Source organism: Budorcas taxicolor, chromosome 1 (genome assembly GCF_023091745.1).
Source record: "Budorcas taxicolor isolate Tak-1 chromosome 1, Takin1.1, whole genome shotgun sequence".
Lineage (NCBI taxonomy): Eukaryota > Metazoa > Chordata > Mammalia > Artiodactyla > Bovidae > Budorcas > Budorcas taxicolor.
In genome coordinates, this window is record NC_068910.1 from 85,894,999 (window position 1) to 85,911,318 (window position 16,320).

At 34.3% G+C, this 16,320-nt stretch overlaps 1 protein-coding gene across 1 annotated transcript in view; it reads right to left on the bottom strand.

The window, feature by feature from the left end:
* The window catches only part of USP25 (ubiquitin specific peptidase 25), a 165,575-nt gene that overhangs the window by 43,503 nt on the left and 105,752 nt on the right, over positions 1 to 16,320 (bottom strand). Inside the window, exons 17-19 of the mRNA XM_052650201.1 lie at positions 14,762 to 14,962; positions 6,342 to 6,481; positions 937 to 1,050 (exon numbers count right to left, since the gene is read on the bottom strand). Of these exons, the coding sequence (XP_052506161.1) occupies positions 937 to 1,050; positions 6,342 to 6,481; positions 14,762 to 14,962 (455 nt within the window). The remainder of the gene's footprint in view (positions 1 to 936; positions 1,051 to 6,341; positions 6,482 to 14,761; positions 14,963 to 16,320) is intronic.

A 16,320-nucleotide genomic window follows, 5' to 3' on the forward strand; every position in this document is an offset into this window, starting at 1 on the left:
ATATACATTCAGTTCTCATCCATGCCAGTAATAACTAATAAATGATAGAATTCAGGATCTGTCTTCTCTGTTGTTACTATTCAGAAACAGCTTTACTGGCTTCTTTCAAATATGGAAAAGATCAAAATCGAAATCGAAGAATGTTAAGAAAAAAGTGGTAAGGGGGGGAAAAAATCTGATGGGATCAAGACAATAGCAATTTTCATCTGGATTCCCAAGAACCATGACAGGAAGCAAAAGTGACTCCATAATGTTAGAAAACTAAGTAGATGAAAATTAACAGTGGAGTGATAAGAAGTGGTAAGATGAGGTGCCCAGTGTACAAAATACTGGTAGGTATTTAGCAATGTTGATGAATTATTCAGTTCAGTCACACAGAGGTTGGGGAAAGAAACAAAACCAAACCAACCCCAGTCTGCTATACTGCAGGCAGTCTCCTGCACTGCAGGCGAATTCTTTACTAACTGACACCCCAGGGAAGCCTATCTATTTACTAATATACACCAAATCAGACTGTAGGGTCTTCTGGTAGGAAATAGTGGGCAAAGTATAGTAATTGATACTTCGAGCAAAACAGGAAAAGAAAATAAAAATTTTAAGTGCTCAAAAGATTTTTTGCTATTTAATTAAACAAACATAATTAAAACTTACCAACCTGAGAGTAAACAAACTCTGTGCGTGAACAAAGGAATTAACTCTTGCAATACAAAATTATTCTTTTTGCCAAATTCATAAGCTTTCTAGTTAAATTTTCACTTGAAATTCAAAGTATTTAATACTGTTAGCAATTGGTAAGGTAATTTCAGACTGTGGGTGGCAAAGCTGTAGGTTATGCGGCCATAGACACAGTGTAAGGGTGCAGGCATGCCCAAAGCACTTGCATTCACATAGCAAAAGAACAGGTGGAAACAGTGCCAAGGGCTACAGTGAAGGTACCTCATCATCATAACCCCCCTCCTTTGACTCAATCATAAATGTCCCTACATGAGGAATCTCCACCTCTACAACTTGCTGCTTAGAAGGTGGCTGGCTTGTAGTATTTTCAGGTTTCTGCAGAAAAAAATCATTAGTGTGAACATTAGAAAAGAGAACAATGGAAGCACTCAGTTTAAGTGCATAGACTCGTGAGCCTTTTAAAATACCTGTATTTGTTTAGTACGAAATAAAACCATCTAAAGCTGAACATCAAAGCAAATGCATTAATTCAGTAACAACACAAGATCTCTAGCTTTTGCTTTGCATCTCAAATATTAAATTAAATTTAAACGTTGTTTTTTTTTTTTCTCACAGAGTACCTTGTATTCCAAATTTGTAGAAACAGTTAATACTGAAGTTGGATATCCTACTGCTGTTTTTATTGGTGAAAGATTTATTTATTTTTAATTCTAATAACTCTATACAGCCTTTTTTTTTTGATATTTTCATCAAAATAAGACTTCCTTCGACCCCAGGAGAATTTGTAAGTTTTCCTTCTGATGATTTTACCTTCTATCCTTTCTAATAACTAATTATATTGCCACTTAATATCCATAATCTATTGTGCCTAACTCACTAGCACCTGGTATATTTACATCATGAGTTCTCAATGAATTCTTGTTTTTGGAAATGCTGCTAGAAAGTGATATCAATTTTTAACAACTCAGATTTGTTTTTTTGTTAAATTCTATGAACTTCACTAAACCAATGGAGTGGAAGCCAGTGTAAAATCCAGAAAGTCCACTCAAAGACACTAATATGGTTCATTCAAAAAACTGTTCAGATTTCACAAGGACCCTTTTTTACTGAATAGATGACTACCATATTCACTATTTATCTACAAACAAATTTCAAAAATACTTAAGGTGCTTGAAAGCAGATTGCTTAAATAACTTCAAATTGCACCTTTAAAATTTTCCTAAGCAAAAATCAACTTAGTTTTGACACTAAATAAACAGAAAATTTTAATGAAAATGGAGTGGTCTTACTGCAGTTTAAAATATGGGTAAATTTTAAAATATGAAGATTTTCTGACTTTTTCAAAGTATATATGCAGAAAAAGTTTAATTAAACAATAAAACAAGAACAGCGGCCAAGACTGGCCTATTTTTTTAAAAGAAATGCTATTTTTAACCATGACATTTTCAGGAAAGTTTTCCTTTGCTGTGTTTGAGTCTTTGACTTTTTAAGACGATATAACCAACCTGCATGGTTGTCATGATCAGGAGAGAGTATTCAGCTAACCCAAAATCTGATACACTAATTATTATTCTATAAATGATAGAAATTATAAACATTATACTATTATGCTTCTTGGAAATGCTTATATTTGAATAATTTTAACTCAATATACTAACACATATTCTACAGAGGTAAGCTTGGTCCATGATATTTAATTAAGACTTAATTGAGAGAGAAAAAAATAATAAAAAAATAATTAAGGGAAAAAATATTGTCCTAGGTTTCCAGTCACAAGAGTGAAATATAAGCAGGTAAACTAGGAAATTTGTCTGGACTTTTGGTGAAAAATTTCTCACAAGCAAACCAATTCAAACCAATAATATATTAAGAATAATACATATAAATTTAGGAAAGTATCAACCAGGAAATGCACTCCTTAGAATACTGATCCTTACACAACAATATATTTCCTTTGAAAAAAATAATTGCACTTAGGGAAAATAAATGTTTTATAAACCTTTCCAGTTACCACAAAACAGTTTAAACAGCATATTATTAATTATTTGGGTGAAAGTTGAAAAAAGGAAGCAGCTTTGGGCACACATTCTGTAGTATTTCTCATCAAGCCTAGATATCTTAAATTACCATAAAATTTTTCATATGAAGAATTTTAGGGTTCATTGAAGTAAAGTACAAGGATATTTAGGAGCTTCCCCAATGGCTCAGCAGTAAAGAATTTGCCTGCAATGCAGGAGCCCCAGGAAATGTGGGTTCAATCCCTGGATCAGGAAGATCCCCTGGAGGAGGGCACAGCAACCCACTCCAGTATTCTTGCCTGGAGAATCCCATGGACAGGAGCTTGGTGGACTATAGTCCATAGGGTCGCAAAGAGTCGGATACAACTGAAGAGACTGAGCATGCATGCCTAAGGATATCTTTTCCTATTACGGTCACATGCTCTATGAATACCTTAATAAAGGCTGAACTTAACAGAGGTTAAAAATAAATTTCTCAGTTAATAAGATGCAAAAATAATTAGATCACAAAGACTTTAAGCAATTGCCTGAAATCTACTGAATACCCGATTTGTTAAAAAAAAAAAGTGGTCCCATAAAAGTGTGATTAGGAAGTTATAGAACAGTCTTTAGGGCTCTGTGGGAGAGGGAGAGGTGGGATGATTTGGGAGAATGGAATTGAAACATGTATAATATCATATATGAAATGAATCGCCAGACTAGGTTCAATGCAGGATACAGGATGCTTGGGGGTGGTGCACTGGGATGACCCAGAGGGATGGTATGGGGAGGGAGGCGGGAGGAGGGTTCAGGATTGGGAACACGTGGCAGATTCATGTTGATATATGGCAAAACCAATACAATAATGTAAAGTAATTAGCCTCCAATTAAAATAAATAAATTTAAATTAAAAAAATAAAACCATTGCTTTCTCAAAAAAAAAAAAAAAAAGAAAGTTATATATTTTCAACCCCTTTGGATTCCTCAATATGCTCACAGCTTTTAACCTAATAACTCCACTATGGAAATGTAAAGAAATAACCAAAAATATAGAAGTTTCATTTTTAGCAGTCTTTTTAAAATTATGTAAAAGTAGAAATAAATATATAAGAAGGGAATGAGTAAGTAAATAAGAATTTGTTCACTCAATGAATTATTATTAAGCCATTAAACATTTTTTACAAAGAATCTGCAACATGGGGAAAGTTGTTTAGTGACAAATATTAAAATATAAAATTGTATATACAGTATTAAATTAACTACAAAAATAAATCATAAATCTGTATATAAAAATAAGAATGAAAGAAAACATACTAACTTATTGAGTGATTAACTTTGGGTTGGGGAACTATGCATGATTCTTAGTCTACTTTTTTGTATTTTTAAATTTTCTAAAATATTTCATCCAAAATTAGAGATTTTCTTCTAAAAAGCAAGCTGTCTAAATATCTGGAGAGTATCTCTTTATGGCTTCTGTGATTCTAAGCTTCTCAGGAAATTTTTCTTACACTAACATCAAAATTTATATACTGTACATTTGTGAAATGGTTAGGATTTAAGTAACAGAAGGAAATAAAGAGCTACTTAAGGTCATACTATATGCTAGGCACTTAAAAAATGATCTTAATTCATCCCATAATCACCTCTATTTTATATTTTAAAAAAACTGAGGTTTAGAAAAATGAAGCAACTTACTCAAGTTTGCATAGTTTGAAGGAAATAAAACTAACATTCAAAACCCCAGGACTATTTAATCCCCAAAGCTAAAGACTCTGCAAGTTACTTTCTTTGCTGTTATTCAGTCGCTAAGACATGCCTGAGTCTTTGCGCCCCCGTGGACTGTAGCATGCCCAGGCTTCCCAGTCCTTCACTATCTCACTGAGTTTGCTCAGATTCATGTCCACCAAGTCGATGATGCCATCCCACCACCTCATCCTCTGCTGCCCTTAGTTTCTAAGGCATGCCTTTAAATGAGAAACCTAGTGATTTTAATGATCCTAAACAACTGGCCATGAGACCAGGAAACAATGGTCATACTCATGATCAACGTACTCTGGTGCAGGATCAATCCTCTGGTGCAGGATTTATACAGACAATGGGACCAACTGTTGGTTTACTCCAGAAGATAAGCCAAATTGAAAAATATTTATGCTAGCTAATCTATTTCCTCAATGCCACCCTTTTTCGACTAAAGGTGAAGCAATAGGCTGCTACCTTATAAGATATTAACCATATGAATAAACTATCTAACTTTAAGTGCTAATTTCTACAAATTTAAACTGCACCTGATTAGCCAAACTAAAAAAAACACCAAAAAAAACCACAAAAAACCATGATTCTACATTAAGCTAAGTAATCTTTCCACTTTTTTGATATTAGTTAAAAGGATGAAACTTATCAACCATAATGTAAACGCTAACAAATAAAAATCCTAACTAGCAAAAGCCCTAGCAAAATATGTTTTTATATCTGACAAAATTATTTCTCCCTTGTATTTACTCCTGTACTTTTTCTTCCTTCCTAAGGTGTCCTCTTCTATCATTTACCCAGATCTACTCAAAGAAGTATTTTTCAGGAAGTGCTTTAGAGTGACCAGTTCCTCAAGTTTTTTTATAGTCTCTAGGGTATTTGCAGAATTTGGAATAATAATAAAAAACTATTGTTTTTTATGGTAAGAAGATATGTAATCAAACTTTTTCAAAAAGGAAACAATTTAAAAATAATTTATCAATATCACTTTGTTCAGCACGATGTAATTAAAAGACTACCCTATTAATGGAACATTTTGGTTAATATGGCCTTATAATATTAAAGACCACACTGTAATTAGAGGGTTACTGTTGAGATGAAGTTCAGTAAGTAGAAATTATGTGTTGAAGTGTCCTCTTTTCTTTAGTTCTCTGGGTGAGCATCTTTAAATCCTAAAATTAGCTACTCTGAAACCTACATTAGAGCTGTTTGTGCTCACTAATAAAATAAAAAATAAATACCTACAGCAACTGAATGGTCTTACAGTATGAAATCCTTGAAACATCTCTCAGAATATCATATTTACTGAAACATAATACAATACTAATATGTTCAACTTACTGTTATTAAAAGATACAGCTAAATACTTGAAAATTACACTAAAGGAGGTTAATGATGACCATCTGACACAGGGCACTTGAACTATGCATAAACTGTTTTATAATATCATATTAATCCTGCTAATATTACTCTAACCTAGACTATCTAGAATTTTGTTAAACATAGTCCATGGAGCAATGAAAACTATTCCCTACATTCCCAACTATCCTAACGTAAGACTAAATACGGAAGGCAGGGTGGGAGGGAGGTAGAGGGGAAAGAAAAATAATGGTAACCTCCGTACTTCTCTTTAGAAGTTCCAAATCAAATGACCAGTTTGGCCTATGATCATAATTTTTCATAATTCTCTAACAGGAAGATAAAAACTGTTTTCTTTAAAAGAAGCATTTAAAAAGTTATAGCTGAGGAAATTACAACCTGGCAGTTTGGTGACACCTAAAACCACTCATCATGTTCACGGCAGAATCATCCCTTGGCCAGGTCTCTCCTGACTCCCAGACAGGTCACTCTCCTTACACAGCTAAGAAATCTCGTGAACATGGATGGGTATGCTCAGAGAGCTAAAAGAAAAATTCTTACCGACTGCAAAACTGTTTCAGGGCTCTTATCTTCATGCTCATGTGATGCCTTGGTAATTATTCGAATGGTTTCTTCTTTCAAGTGCTTTGAGAAATCACTTCTTGATGGCTGCTCTAGATATTCTGGTTCTCCTGCTTGTGCTTCATGAGAAAAGAATCAGTTGTATATCTAATATAAATCAGTGAGTCTAGACTAAGATGAATTTCTTATTTACTTCTCATTTGAAGTTATACATTAATTTTACTTTATTGACTCTAAAGTAATACATGCTTCAAACAACGGCACTTCCTCCTCCAGAGTTTACCAACAGGAAAGAATCAAATCTCAGATAAGTCAAATAATTACTGAAGAAAGTACTCGTTATAGTTTATGCTAAGAAATTTACTGTGAGTTTTGTTGTTGTTGTTGTTAGGACAAGCATCAAAATCTCACTTTGGGTCATCACAGCACCGGGTTGAGCTCCCTGTGTTACACAACAGCTTCCTAGCTATCTATTTTACACATGGTAATGTATGTTTCAGTGCTACTCTCTCAATTCATCTCACCCTTCCTCCCCTGCTGGTCCACGAGCCTGTGTGGGATGGGGGTGGGGGGTGGGAGGGAGGTTCAAGAGGGAAGGGAAGCATGTATACTTATGGCTGATTCACGCTGTTGTACAGTGGAAACCAACACAACATTGTAAAGCAATTATCCTCCAGGTAAAAATAAATTAGAAAATAAAACTGTGAAACCTTAAAAAAAACAAATCTCACTTTAGAAAATCACTAGCATTCTACCAAAGAACAAGGGCGCGGGGGACTGTACAAGAATCCTGGTCTGAGTTTCCACAGAGAGCACAGTAGCTGTTTTTCTGGCCACAGTATTCTTTTTCATACTTACTTAACAAAATCCTAACCATTTATGAACCCAGCCTTCTATCTTTTCTGAACCTGTTCCTGATAGTTCCAGGACCAATATAAACTCAAGAGTTCAAATACTTCTTCTGGGAAGAATTCCTAAAATTATACCTACTGTCTATGTTCTGAGTTCTAAATCCATAGATGCAACAATGTACTCTGAATGTTCACTGGATATTTAACAGACAAGCCCAATATTTATCCTTATGCAACCTATGAGGCTTTATATAAGTGGGCCTCTGCCTGTCTCTCCATCACCTGGTGTCCTTTGCTCAAAAAGAAACACATACTAGCCTTTTTTCAGTTTATCCAATACATCAGAGAAGAGGCTAACTGTCCAACTTCTGGATCTTTCCTCATTTTCTTCCCTTTGGTCAACAACTCTCACTCCTCCACCTAATAACTTCAATATATCCTTTTGCTTAAATGCTGTTTCTGCATAGAAGTATTGCCAATGACTCCGTTTCTAGGGCAGGGCTGCTCAGCCTCAGCACTACTGACATTTTAGGTCAGATGATTCTAGTGTGCAGGGCTTTCCTGTGTACCCACTAAATACTAGTAGTACTGACTCCCTCTCTCAGCTGTGACAACCAGAAATGTCTCCAGTACTGTCAAATGCCCTCTGAAGGTCAAAATCACTCCCAGACAAGAATTACTGCTCTACACTAACTTATACTTTCATTTTAATAGCACTTTCCCACAATTATAGCTTCATTACTGTTATTTGTTTCAAGCCTATATTCCCTGCTATTCTGTAAGAATCTCAAGAGCAGGGGTGCTATCTCCCGTTTGTATTCCTATTTCTTCCACACCGAGCATATAATAAGCACACAATAATTTAATGAAACAAATGAATTAATAAACTAATGAAAGGGTAAAAGGAGTAAGAATGTACTCTAAAATATTGCACAGTGTTACTGGGATAGGTTGAGTTCCTGCTCAACCAGCTGGTGGGAAACAACAGGACTACTGTCATCCTTTCCAATATCTGATTAATCTAAAACCTTTCTTAAAGTGAAATATTATTAAAAAAGAAATACTATAATTTCAACATAGATGCATGAGTATTCATTCATCCACTGAATTTTAATTACGTGTCTATGTAGGCACTAGGCTAGGCACTGGGACTCAGTGTTAACAAAGTGGCCAGTCCCGTCCCCATGAAATTTATAGTTAACTATGGTAAAATTTATTAACCAAAGAATTACACATATGAATTCTGATATCATCATAATACATTATAGGAATAATGTGGGGCAAGGGTAACTTAAGATTATGGGGTATAAGATAAACTAACGTTTCAGTTGAAACATAATGAATTAGGTGGAAGAATGAATAGCCCATGAAGTGAGCATGAATTCAATCCGAAAGGCTTCTAGTGTGGTCAAATAGACTATAGTGTAAGAGGCAAGAAATGGCAAGAGATGATGTAGACAGGGATAAAATGGGGGCCTTTCAGTCATGAAAGTTTTAACGGCAAAAGGAAGTGGATAAACATTCTAAATACAATGAAAACACGCTGAGTTTAAAGAAAATTATTCTGACTACATTGTAAAGAAAAGATTAGAGAATAAAGTAAAACTAGAAGTCAGTAAAAGTACTAAAACAGCAACATAAGCTCTTTATCTTGCTTATAGAGCAATATTAGCAAGAAATGACTGTGCTTTTGGATAAGAGACAGTGAGAATTTGCTAGATTCAAGATACATTTTAGACATAATGGTGTGGAGACTGATATGCAGATGTCTTATATTTTGGATATGAGTCATTAGGATAATGGAAGTGAAATACACTCTGACAAGGAAAACTAAAGGAAGAAATGATTACCATGTTTGTCACAGGAAAAGAAGTCCAAAAGAAGTTAAATGTCTCATTTCTAGACTTCCTAAGAACTGCAATGTTCTTTCAGTGTGCCTGTATGATAAAGTTAAGAAAATCTCAACCACTACAACTCCAGTTTAGCAGAGCTTCTGCTTCCTGAAGGTTTCATGATTAAGTGGCTTAAGTCAGCTATTTTAGGCCTTAACAGAGACAAACTTCTTGTTGCTAAAGCTTACATTACTTGCGTTTTCCCCCTCTGTCTCTTCTCATTGTAACAGATAAAACATCAATGCTTGACAGTAGGATGTGAGCTTAATGCAATGTGGGTCAAAAAATTTATCTGCTAAGGCACTGGGCTAAGCCAGGGAAATCTGAACAATGTAGGTAAATAAAGCTCTTAAGAGCAAAAGTAATTTTATCTGATCAACACAATCAAATATACGTCGGTCCCCAGGGTTAAGGTTTCCTTCCTCATAGGGATTTGAGTCCAAAAACCTTATGTGATGCTGAATGATTCTGCCTAAATGTCATACAAAACTATTTCCTCTAGAATTTTCTCTGTGCAAATATCTTCCATGGAACTTGTATGAGTGGTGCTGTCATCACAGGAGAACCTACAAGGATTCAAGTTCTGGGAGTCTGGAAACAAAAATCCAAACTTCATTCTCAACATGTTTGATGAGCATGTGACATTTTCAGTACTATGCTGCTGCTGCTGCTAAGTCACTTCAGTCGTGTCCGACTCTGTGCGACCCCATAGACGGCAGCCTATCAGGCTCCGCTGTCCCTGGGATTCTCCAGGCAAGAACACTGGAGTGGGTTGCCATTTTCTTCTCCAATGCATGAAAGTGAAAAGTGAAAGTGAAGTCACTCAGTCGTGTCCAACTCTCAGTGACCCCATGGACTGCAGCCTACCAGGCTCCTCTGTCCATGGGATTTTCCAGGCAAGAGTACTGGAGTGGGGTGCCATTGCCTTCTCCGAGTACTACGCTAGGTATTAATAATGTTAAGAAAAAATGACATAAGATTTACTCACTTTAAGGAACTCTCAACAAAATCACAGAAACGTATACTCCATTACAATAGAAAGTGCTAAATGCTGTAACAGACTTATGTACAAGGTCCTAGAGAAGCACTATGGACCCATACACACACTTGGAAAGATGCTGCATGCTAAGAAATACTTCCTAGAAGAAATGCCAACTGAGCTAAGTCTTGAAGGATTTGTAGAGAAGATTATCTTGGAGATGAGAAAGATGATTCCAGGCAGAAGGAATAGCATAAACAAAGGCACTGTAAGGACAGATAAAAGATTAATAAATTCCTTGCTACTAATGGGCCTTTATAACAGTAAGCAAGACAAAATATAACTTTGGTACTGAGAATAGATTGGGACTAGAATAGGGGGAAAAAGACAATAGTTGCTACAGGGGTAATTAGGGAGGTTCATAAAGATTTGGGGCTATTAGGGAAGTCTTAAAAGTGGACAAAGTTTCAAGAATAGTGAGGATAAGAGGACATTTTTCAAATGAGGGATACTTCATGAGCAAAACCATAATGACAGGAAAAGACCCTACAAGCAAGAGTGATAGGGAACAACCTGGTTTAGATGAAACGTGTTTACAGAATAGTGGCCTTGGAAGAATTACAAGGGATTCAGATTTAATAGAAGGTAAAATAAAAAAGAAAAGAGGTTTTAACTTTATTTTGTCAAACCAGAAGAGTAAAAGATATGTTCACCAGAACAAACAAAATAACCAGAGGAGGAAAATAGAAAGCTCATTCCACTACCCAGAGAAAAATACTTAAAGAGCACTGCTTCAAAGAACAGCAGTCCATTTTCCTTATAGAAATGCATTTAAAGTCAATAATTCCCCCAAAGCAGTCTATAAAAAGACATGCTAGGCTGGCTAGAATATCAGGGAAACTTTTAAAGGCTTCAGATTCCTAGGTAGCACCACAAACTGAATTCTCAGGAATGTGGGAGGTGTAGGCTTAGGAACCAAAGTTAAACCTACAGTTTATCTAAGAAAAAGCCATAACAGCACCACATATTTTTGACTTTCTTCCTAACGTATAGCTATTTGGGCTAACCTTTTAAAATGGCTGCACTCCACTGAAGATCACCTCTAGGAAACTCATTATTGCAATTTCCAAAGGGAATGAAATCAAACCAGAAACATTTAAGGGGCATCGATCATGTGTCATGTATTATACTACATTGTGGAGATTTAAATAAAAACATGACTTGGTCCCTGCTTTAAAGGAACTTAAAATACTGATGCTACTGAAAATATCCTGAAAATACTGAGAATATTGTCCACTCTACCAGATCTTACTCTCAGGAACCAACTGTAATTTTCTAGAATATCAACTTATTTTTGACTTGTAGACCATTTTTACTTCATTTTTTCTACCATTATTTGTTGGTTTCAGTTTATTTTTTGCTTTTAAAATCTGAGTATGCTATATAGATATACAGTAAGGACTTCCAATAGTTTCTGAGTAAGATATGAGTAACACAAGCAAAATAATAATTCAAGCAAAGTTCCCTCTCCCTCAGAATACAGTTTTATTCATATAGCCTAGAGCCATGATGCTTAACCAGAGGTACACTCAGAATTATCTGAACATCTTTTAAAAAATATATACTCTGGACCCTTCCTCCACAGATACTGATCCCAGTAAGTCTCAGATGGTATGTCCTCAGAAACAGTCTCCCAGGTACTCCTGATGTATATACCAGTAGTAAAGAACTGCTGGCTAAATCTCTAAAGATAAGTGTTAAAGTAAATTTTCTTTTGCAGACTAAGAGGTAGTGTGATATGGATTGAAGAATACTTTCCTATCACTTATTACTTAGTTTCAATAAGACAATGAATCATGCTGAAGAAGTGACGCCTATGGATTTTTTTGGTTATCTGTTAGCAAAAGAGGAACAAATACTCATTTAATTAATGCAATATAAATTAATATTCTTATTTGGAATATCATTCTGAAGAAACTAGATTTTAATGGTTCTTAGGTTTTAACTTTATTGAAAAGATTTTCAGGAAGAGAAGAAAAATCACTCTGACGGATTTTATGAAGAAGATCTCCTTTTATTACTTCCACTAGTCACTCATAATCCTAATGTACACCTGAGAGATAAATACAGGTTCTCTATGATATTATGAAAGTATTATATCAAATTAAATTATTTGAAAACTGTAGGGAAAAATAGGAAAAAGAATGGCATAGGCATTAAAGTAAAATTTCTCTGCTAATAAAAGGAGATAAGTAATTCCAAGGAACAATATAATAGATTCTCTTATTCAGTTGTGTATGTTAAATTGTCCTGCAATGGAAGAAAGATTTCTTAATGTGATATGTAAGATAAGATAGTGGTAGAAATCAATTTTTAATCAATAATCTCACACACATCCAAAATTTATAGATTTACAATATTCTATTCCTATTAACTCAAAGTGCCTATTTCTAGTAATTCTATAGATGACACACAGTTTTTTACTGAGGCAGTACCGTCATTGCCTTCTAAAAACTCAGTCCTGAACATAACTATCATAACAGTTAGATGTGAATTGACCTTTACCATCTCTTTATTTTTTAGTTAATTCTAGCTCCTCTCAGCTGCATCTCTCTTCAAGTTTTTTTTTTTTTTTAATACTAAAAAGAGACATGAACGTACCTGCACAACGCCCACTGCTCAATTTTTTAAAACTTATAAAACAGGATATAAAGTGTGTAACAGGAAGTACTCATCAGAATAAAAAGGATATGGAGCATATAGATGTGGCCTTTTCATACAGAGGGAATATAACAAATGTAAATGATGGGGAAAAGCTGGCAAGTCCTGTCAGATACGAATATTATGGGGAATATGTCTTAGTTTGACTTAGTAAAAATAAAATGTGTTAAGTCTGTAAATTTAGATACTCTCGTGAGAAACAGAAAAGATGAAAAGCATACTGTATCGAATTTAATATTGTGATGCTACAAAATATAAGTGAACCAAGAATAACAGGGTTGGAGCTTGGCCAGTGACTAGAGGATTCACCTTCATCTGAGTGCTCAGGTGCCACTAACGTTTACGCCATTTATGCAGTCCTGTCCTCCCACCAATATGAACAGTCACAAGCAAATAGAGGTGTAAAAAATTAAGTGAAGAATAACAGAGTAGCTCCATCTTGGGGTGAGTTCTAGGGAGTAATCTGGAAGCAGATTTACTCCCTTTCATAAGGGACGAAATCACAAAGAGATGGAACTAACTCAAAAATGACAGGAACTATAACAAGTTTACTAGAGTTATTTGAACTCAGAAACCTCTTGATAGCTACTGCGCTATTTTATTTCCTACTAACATGGACAAGGTTACTATAATGAAACTGCACTGTTGTAAAACTATAGAGTTTCGCCTGCTCTACACATTGGCCTTTGATGTACGTGAAGAAAGTGCAGTCCTTGTCTGGTATGGCTCACCAAAGACTACAATGGTGGTACTGAAAGACACTGTACTGCATACTGCATTTATGTATCAATATGGCAGTATAATACTGTTTTCATAGTCTTTTAAAAATGCTGACTCAATGCTGCTTAAAATCAAGATCTAGGACTCAACTATTCAATTTGCATGAAAACAAGTTACAAGTCTGGAAAGATTTGTGCATACCTATACATCAGTCACCACAACATACTGTAGTCTTACAGATCTCTCATTGAAAGAATAAATTCATCTAAAGTTGAAAGGAGAATGCTAAAATTTATCTAGGTAAAGGTGCATAGGAATCTGTCTGTAAAAGACAAAATTAAACAAACACCGAGAACACTTTCTTACAAAATAAAAACAAAACACACAAACCTTACAAAAAAGGGTGATTCAAAATGATCCACTCAGAGTAAATTTAAAAAAAAAAAAAGGGAGAGACAAATGGGTTTAAGGAAAAGATCTAATTTATCTCTTATTTCCCTAACCACTAAACAGAAATAGTACCTTCTTTATAATACAAAATGTCATCTTAAATTATATTCACAACTTAATCATAAGATCAATCTTGAAAAAATCATTGGCCATTGTATTTTCAATTGTGAAAGAATGTATTTTACTTTTGTAGTCCTTAATATTTTATTGATTTCACCAACTAATAATTATAGAATTGTTAAAATATTTATATTTTTATATACTTCTCATTTGTTTTATAGATTACACAGATTTTCTTCACTTGGAATATATTAAAAATTTAGTTCCTGCTAATTTGTCTTTCATGAATTCTGAAAAGAATCAAATAAATACTCTACATTAACCAATACTATTTACCAGTAGTGTTATTTTGCTTAAATATGAAATTAATAGAGTGCATCCTCTTGAAAGCTTTAGTGAATTGGCAGTTTCACAGTTTTTCTAGGTATCTTGCCAAGAAAAGTCAATCAAAGTAGGTAACATACATAGATGGAGAGTTAGCAGAATCATCTCATTCAGCTTAAAAATGGTATATATGTATATATAGTGTTGTCTAGCACTATCTGGCAAAGGGGTAAACTAAACTGTTGCCTTTTTTCTCTGAATGATGGAATTTCAGATTTTTTAAATTGGAGTCTTCATACTCTAGGATAAAGTTTTTTGCTCTTGCTTTGACAATGAGCATATCTTATTTTTACAATTATCAAGAAATATGAAATTGATAAAATGCAATAAAAATGGACTAACCTGTTGTCACAGAAGACTCAGACTCTCTCAGTTTCTGAGATGCTAGAAGTTTTTCCTGCAAGGCTTTCTGAGCAAGTTGTGCATCCCATTCTTCTAGTTCTTTCTCAAATCGCTGGTTGTCTTCCTCAACAAAATCTCTTAAGTCGGGGGGTAGTGTTTCTATTCCAGCAAGGGCCTGCCCAGTTTCTTTATTAAACTCCTCTGCAAATCATATTTCAAAAACTATTATAAAATTAAGGATTAAAAAAAATGAAAAGCTCAACACAGAAGGTATTTCAAATGTTAAAGTCCAAATTATTACCACCTAGCAAATCAATATTAGCTATATATTAAAAGAAAACTCAAACAAATGCTCAGAAAAGCAAGATGCAAATATGTGATCATCCATTATAGGTAATGTTCTCAGCTTTTATTTTTATTCTGAAGAGTAAAAAAAAAAGAAACAAGACATAAAGCCAAAGTTGTTGCTACTCAAACAGTACTACTGACATAGTACTACTTTTCCTACTATAAAATACCAGATACTTGATTATTCATGAAGTAAAACTCACCACAAAATGAGAAGTAACACATAACCTCAAAGCTCAAAACAGAACTAAAATTCTTTTCCATCTGAAGCAGTTAAGTATAGCAATATATTTATATACAATTTGAAATCTAATCAATATAGCAAAGTTTTTCTTAAAAATCACATACATAGTATCTAACAAGGTTACTCAACCTCTACTACACTCACATAAATTAAATTTTAGCTTTTCAGTCATAAATCCAGCAAGTTTTGCTGAATGGTTAAATACAAAAAGAAAGTTGATTTCTATCAGTCTCAACAAACCTTTGTTACATGCTTTCTTTTTTATATGCAAAGTCTATATTAGAATCTGAGAAGTAAAAAGATCTGTGAGCAGATCAGAGTGAAGTGGGAAAGGCAAGCCAGCATATAATTCCAGCACAATAAGTGCCCAATACAAGCATGCTATGAGAAGGCAAGAAGGGATACTTTCTGGCAGGTTCAAGTAAAACTTGGCAAAGCAGATGACACCTGAATTGAATCTTGAGATGAGCAGGAATTAGGCAAAAGAAGAAATAAGATCATCATTGGCAAACATAAAAAGACATACGAACATATTGATATAAATACGCGAAATGATTTGGTGTGACCCAAACAAGTTTAAATATCAGTCAAGCATATGAAGTTTGAAATGAAGAGTGGTTATAAATGAATCTGGAGAGACAATTAGAAGCCATATAATAGAGGCTTAACAAGTTAGGCGAAGAAGTTTGAATATGAGTCAATGTGTGATACAGTCATGAAAGGGATTTTAGCAAGGAGAAAAAGTCCAATTTATATTTTATAGTCCAATTTATATTTTATAATAATTATATTTTATAATAGTTAACTTTGAAGACAAAATATATCCCAATTCTCAGCCCTGGTCATATTACTTTTCAATTCCAGTTTTCTCACTTACAATAACCCAAAAGCATTTTCCAAATATATCCATCACCTTGAGTAAACTACACTTAACTAATCACACCAGAGACCAGAATCAAATTAAAGA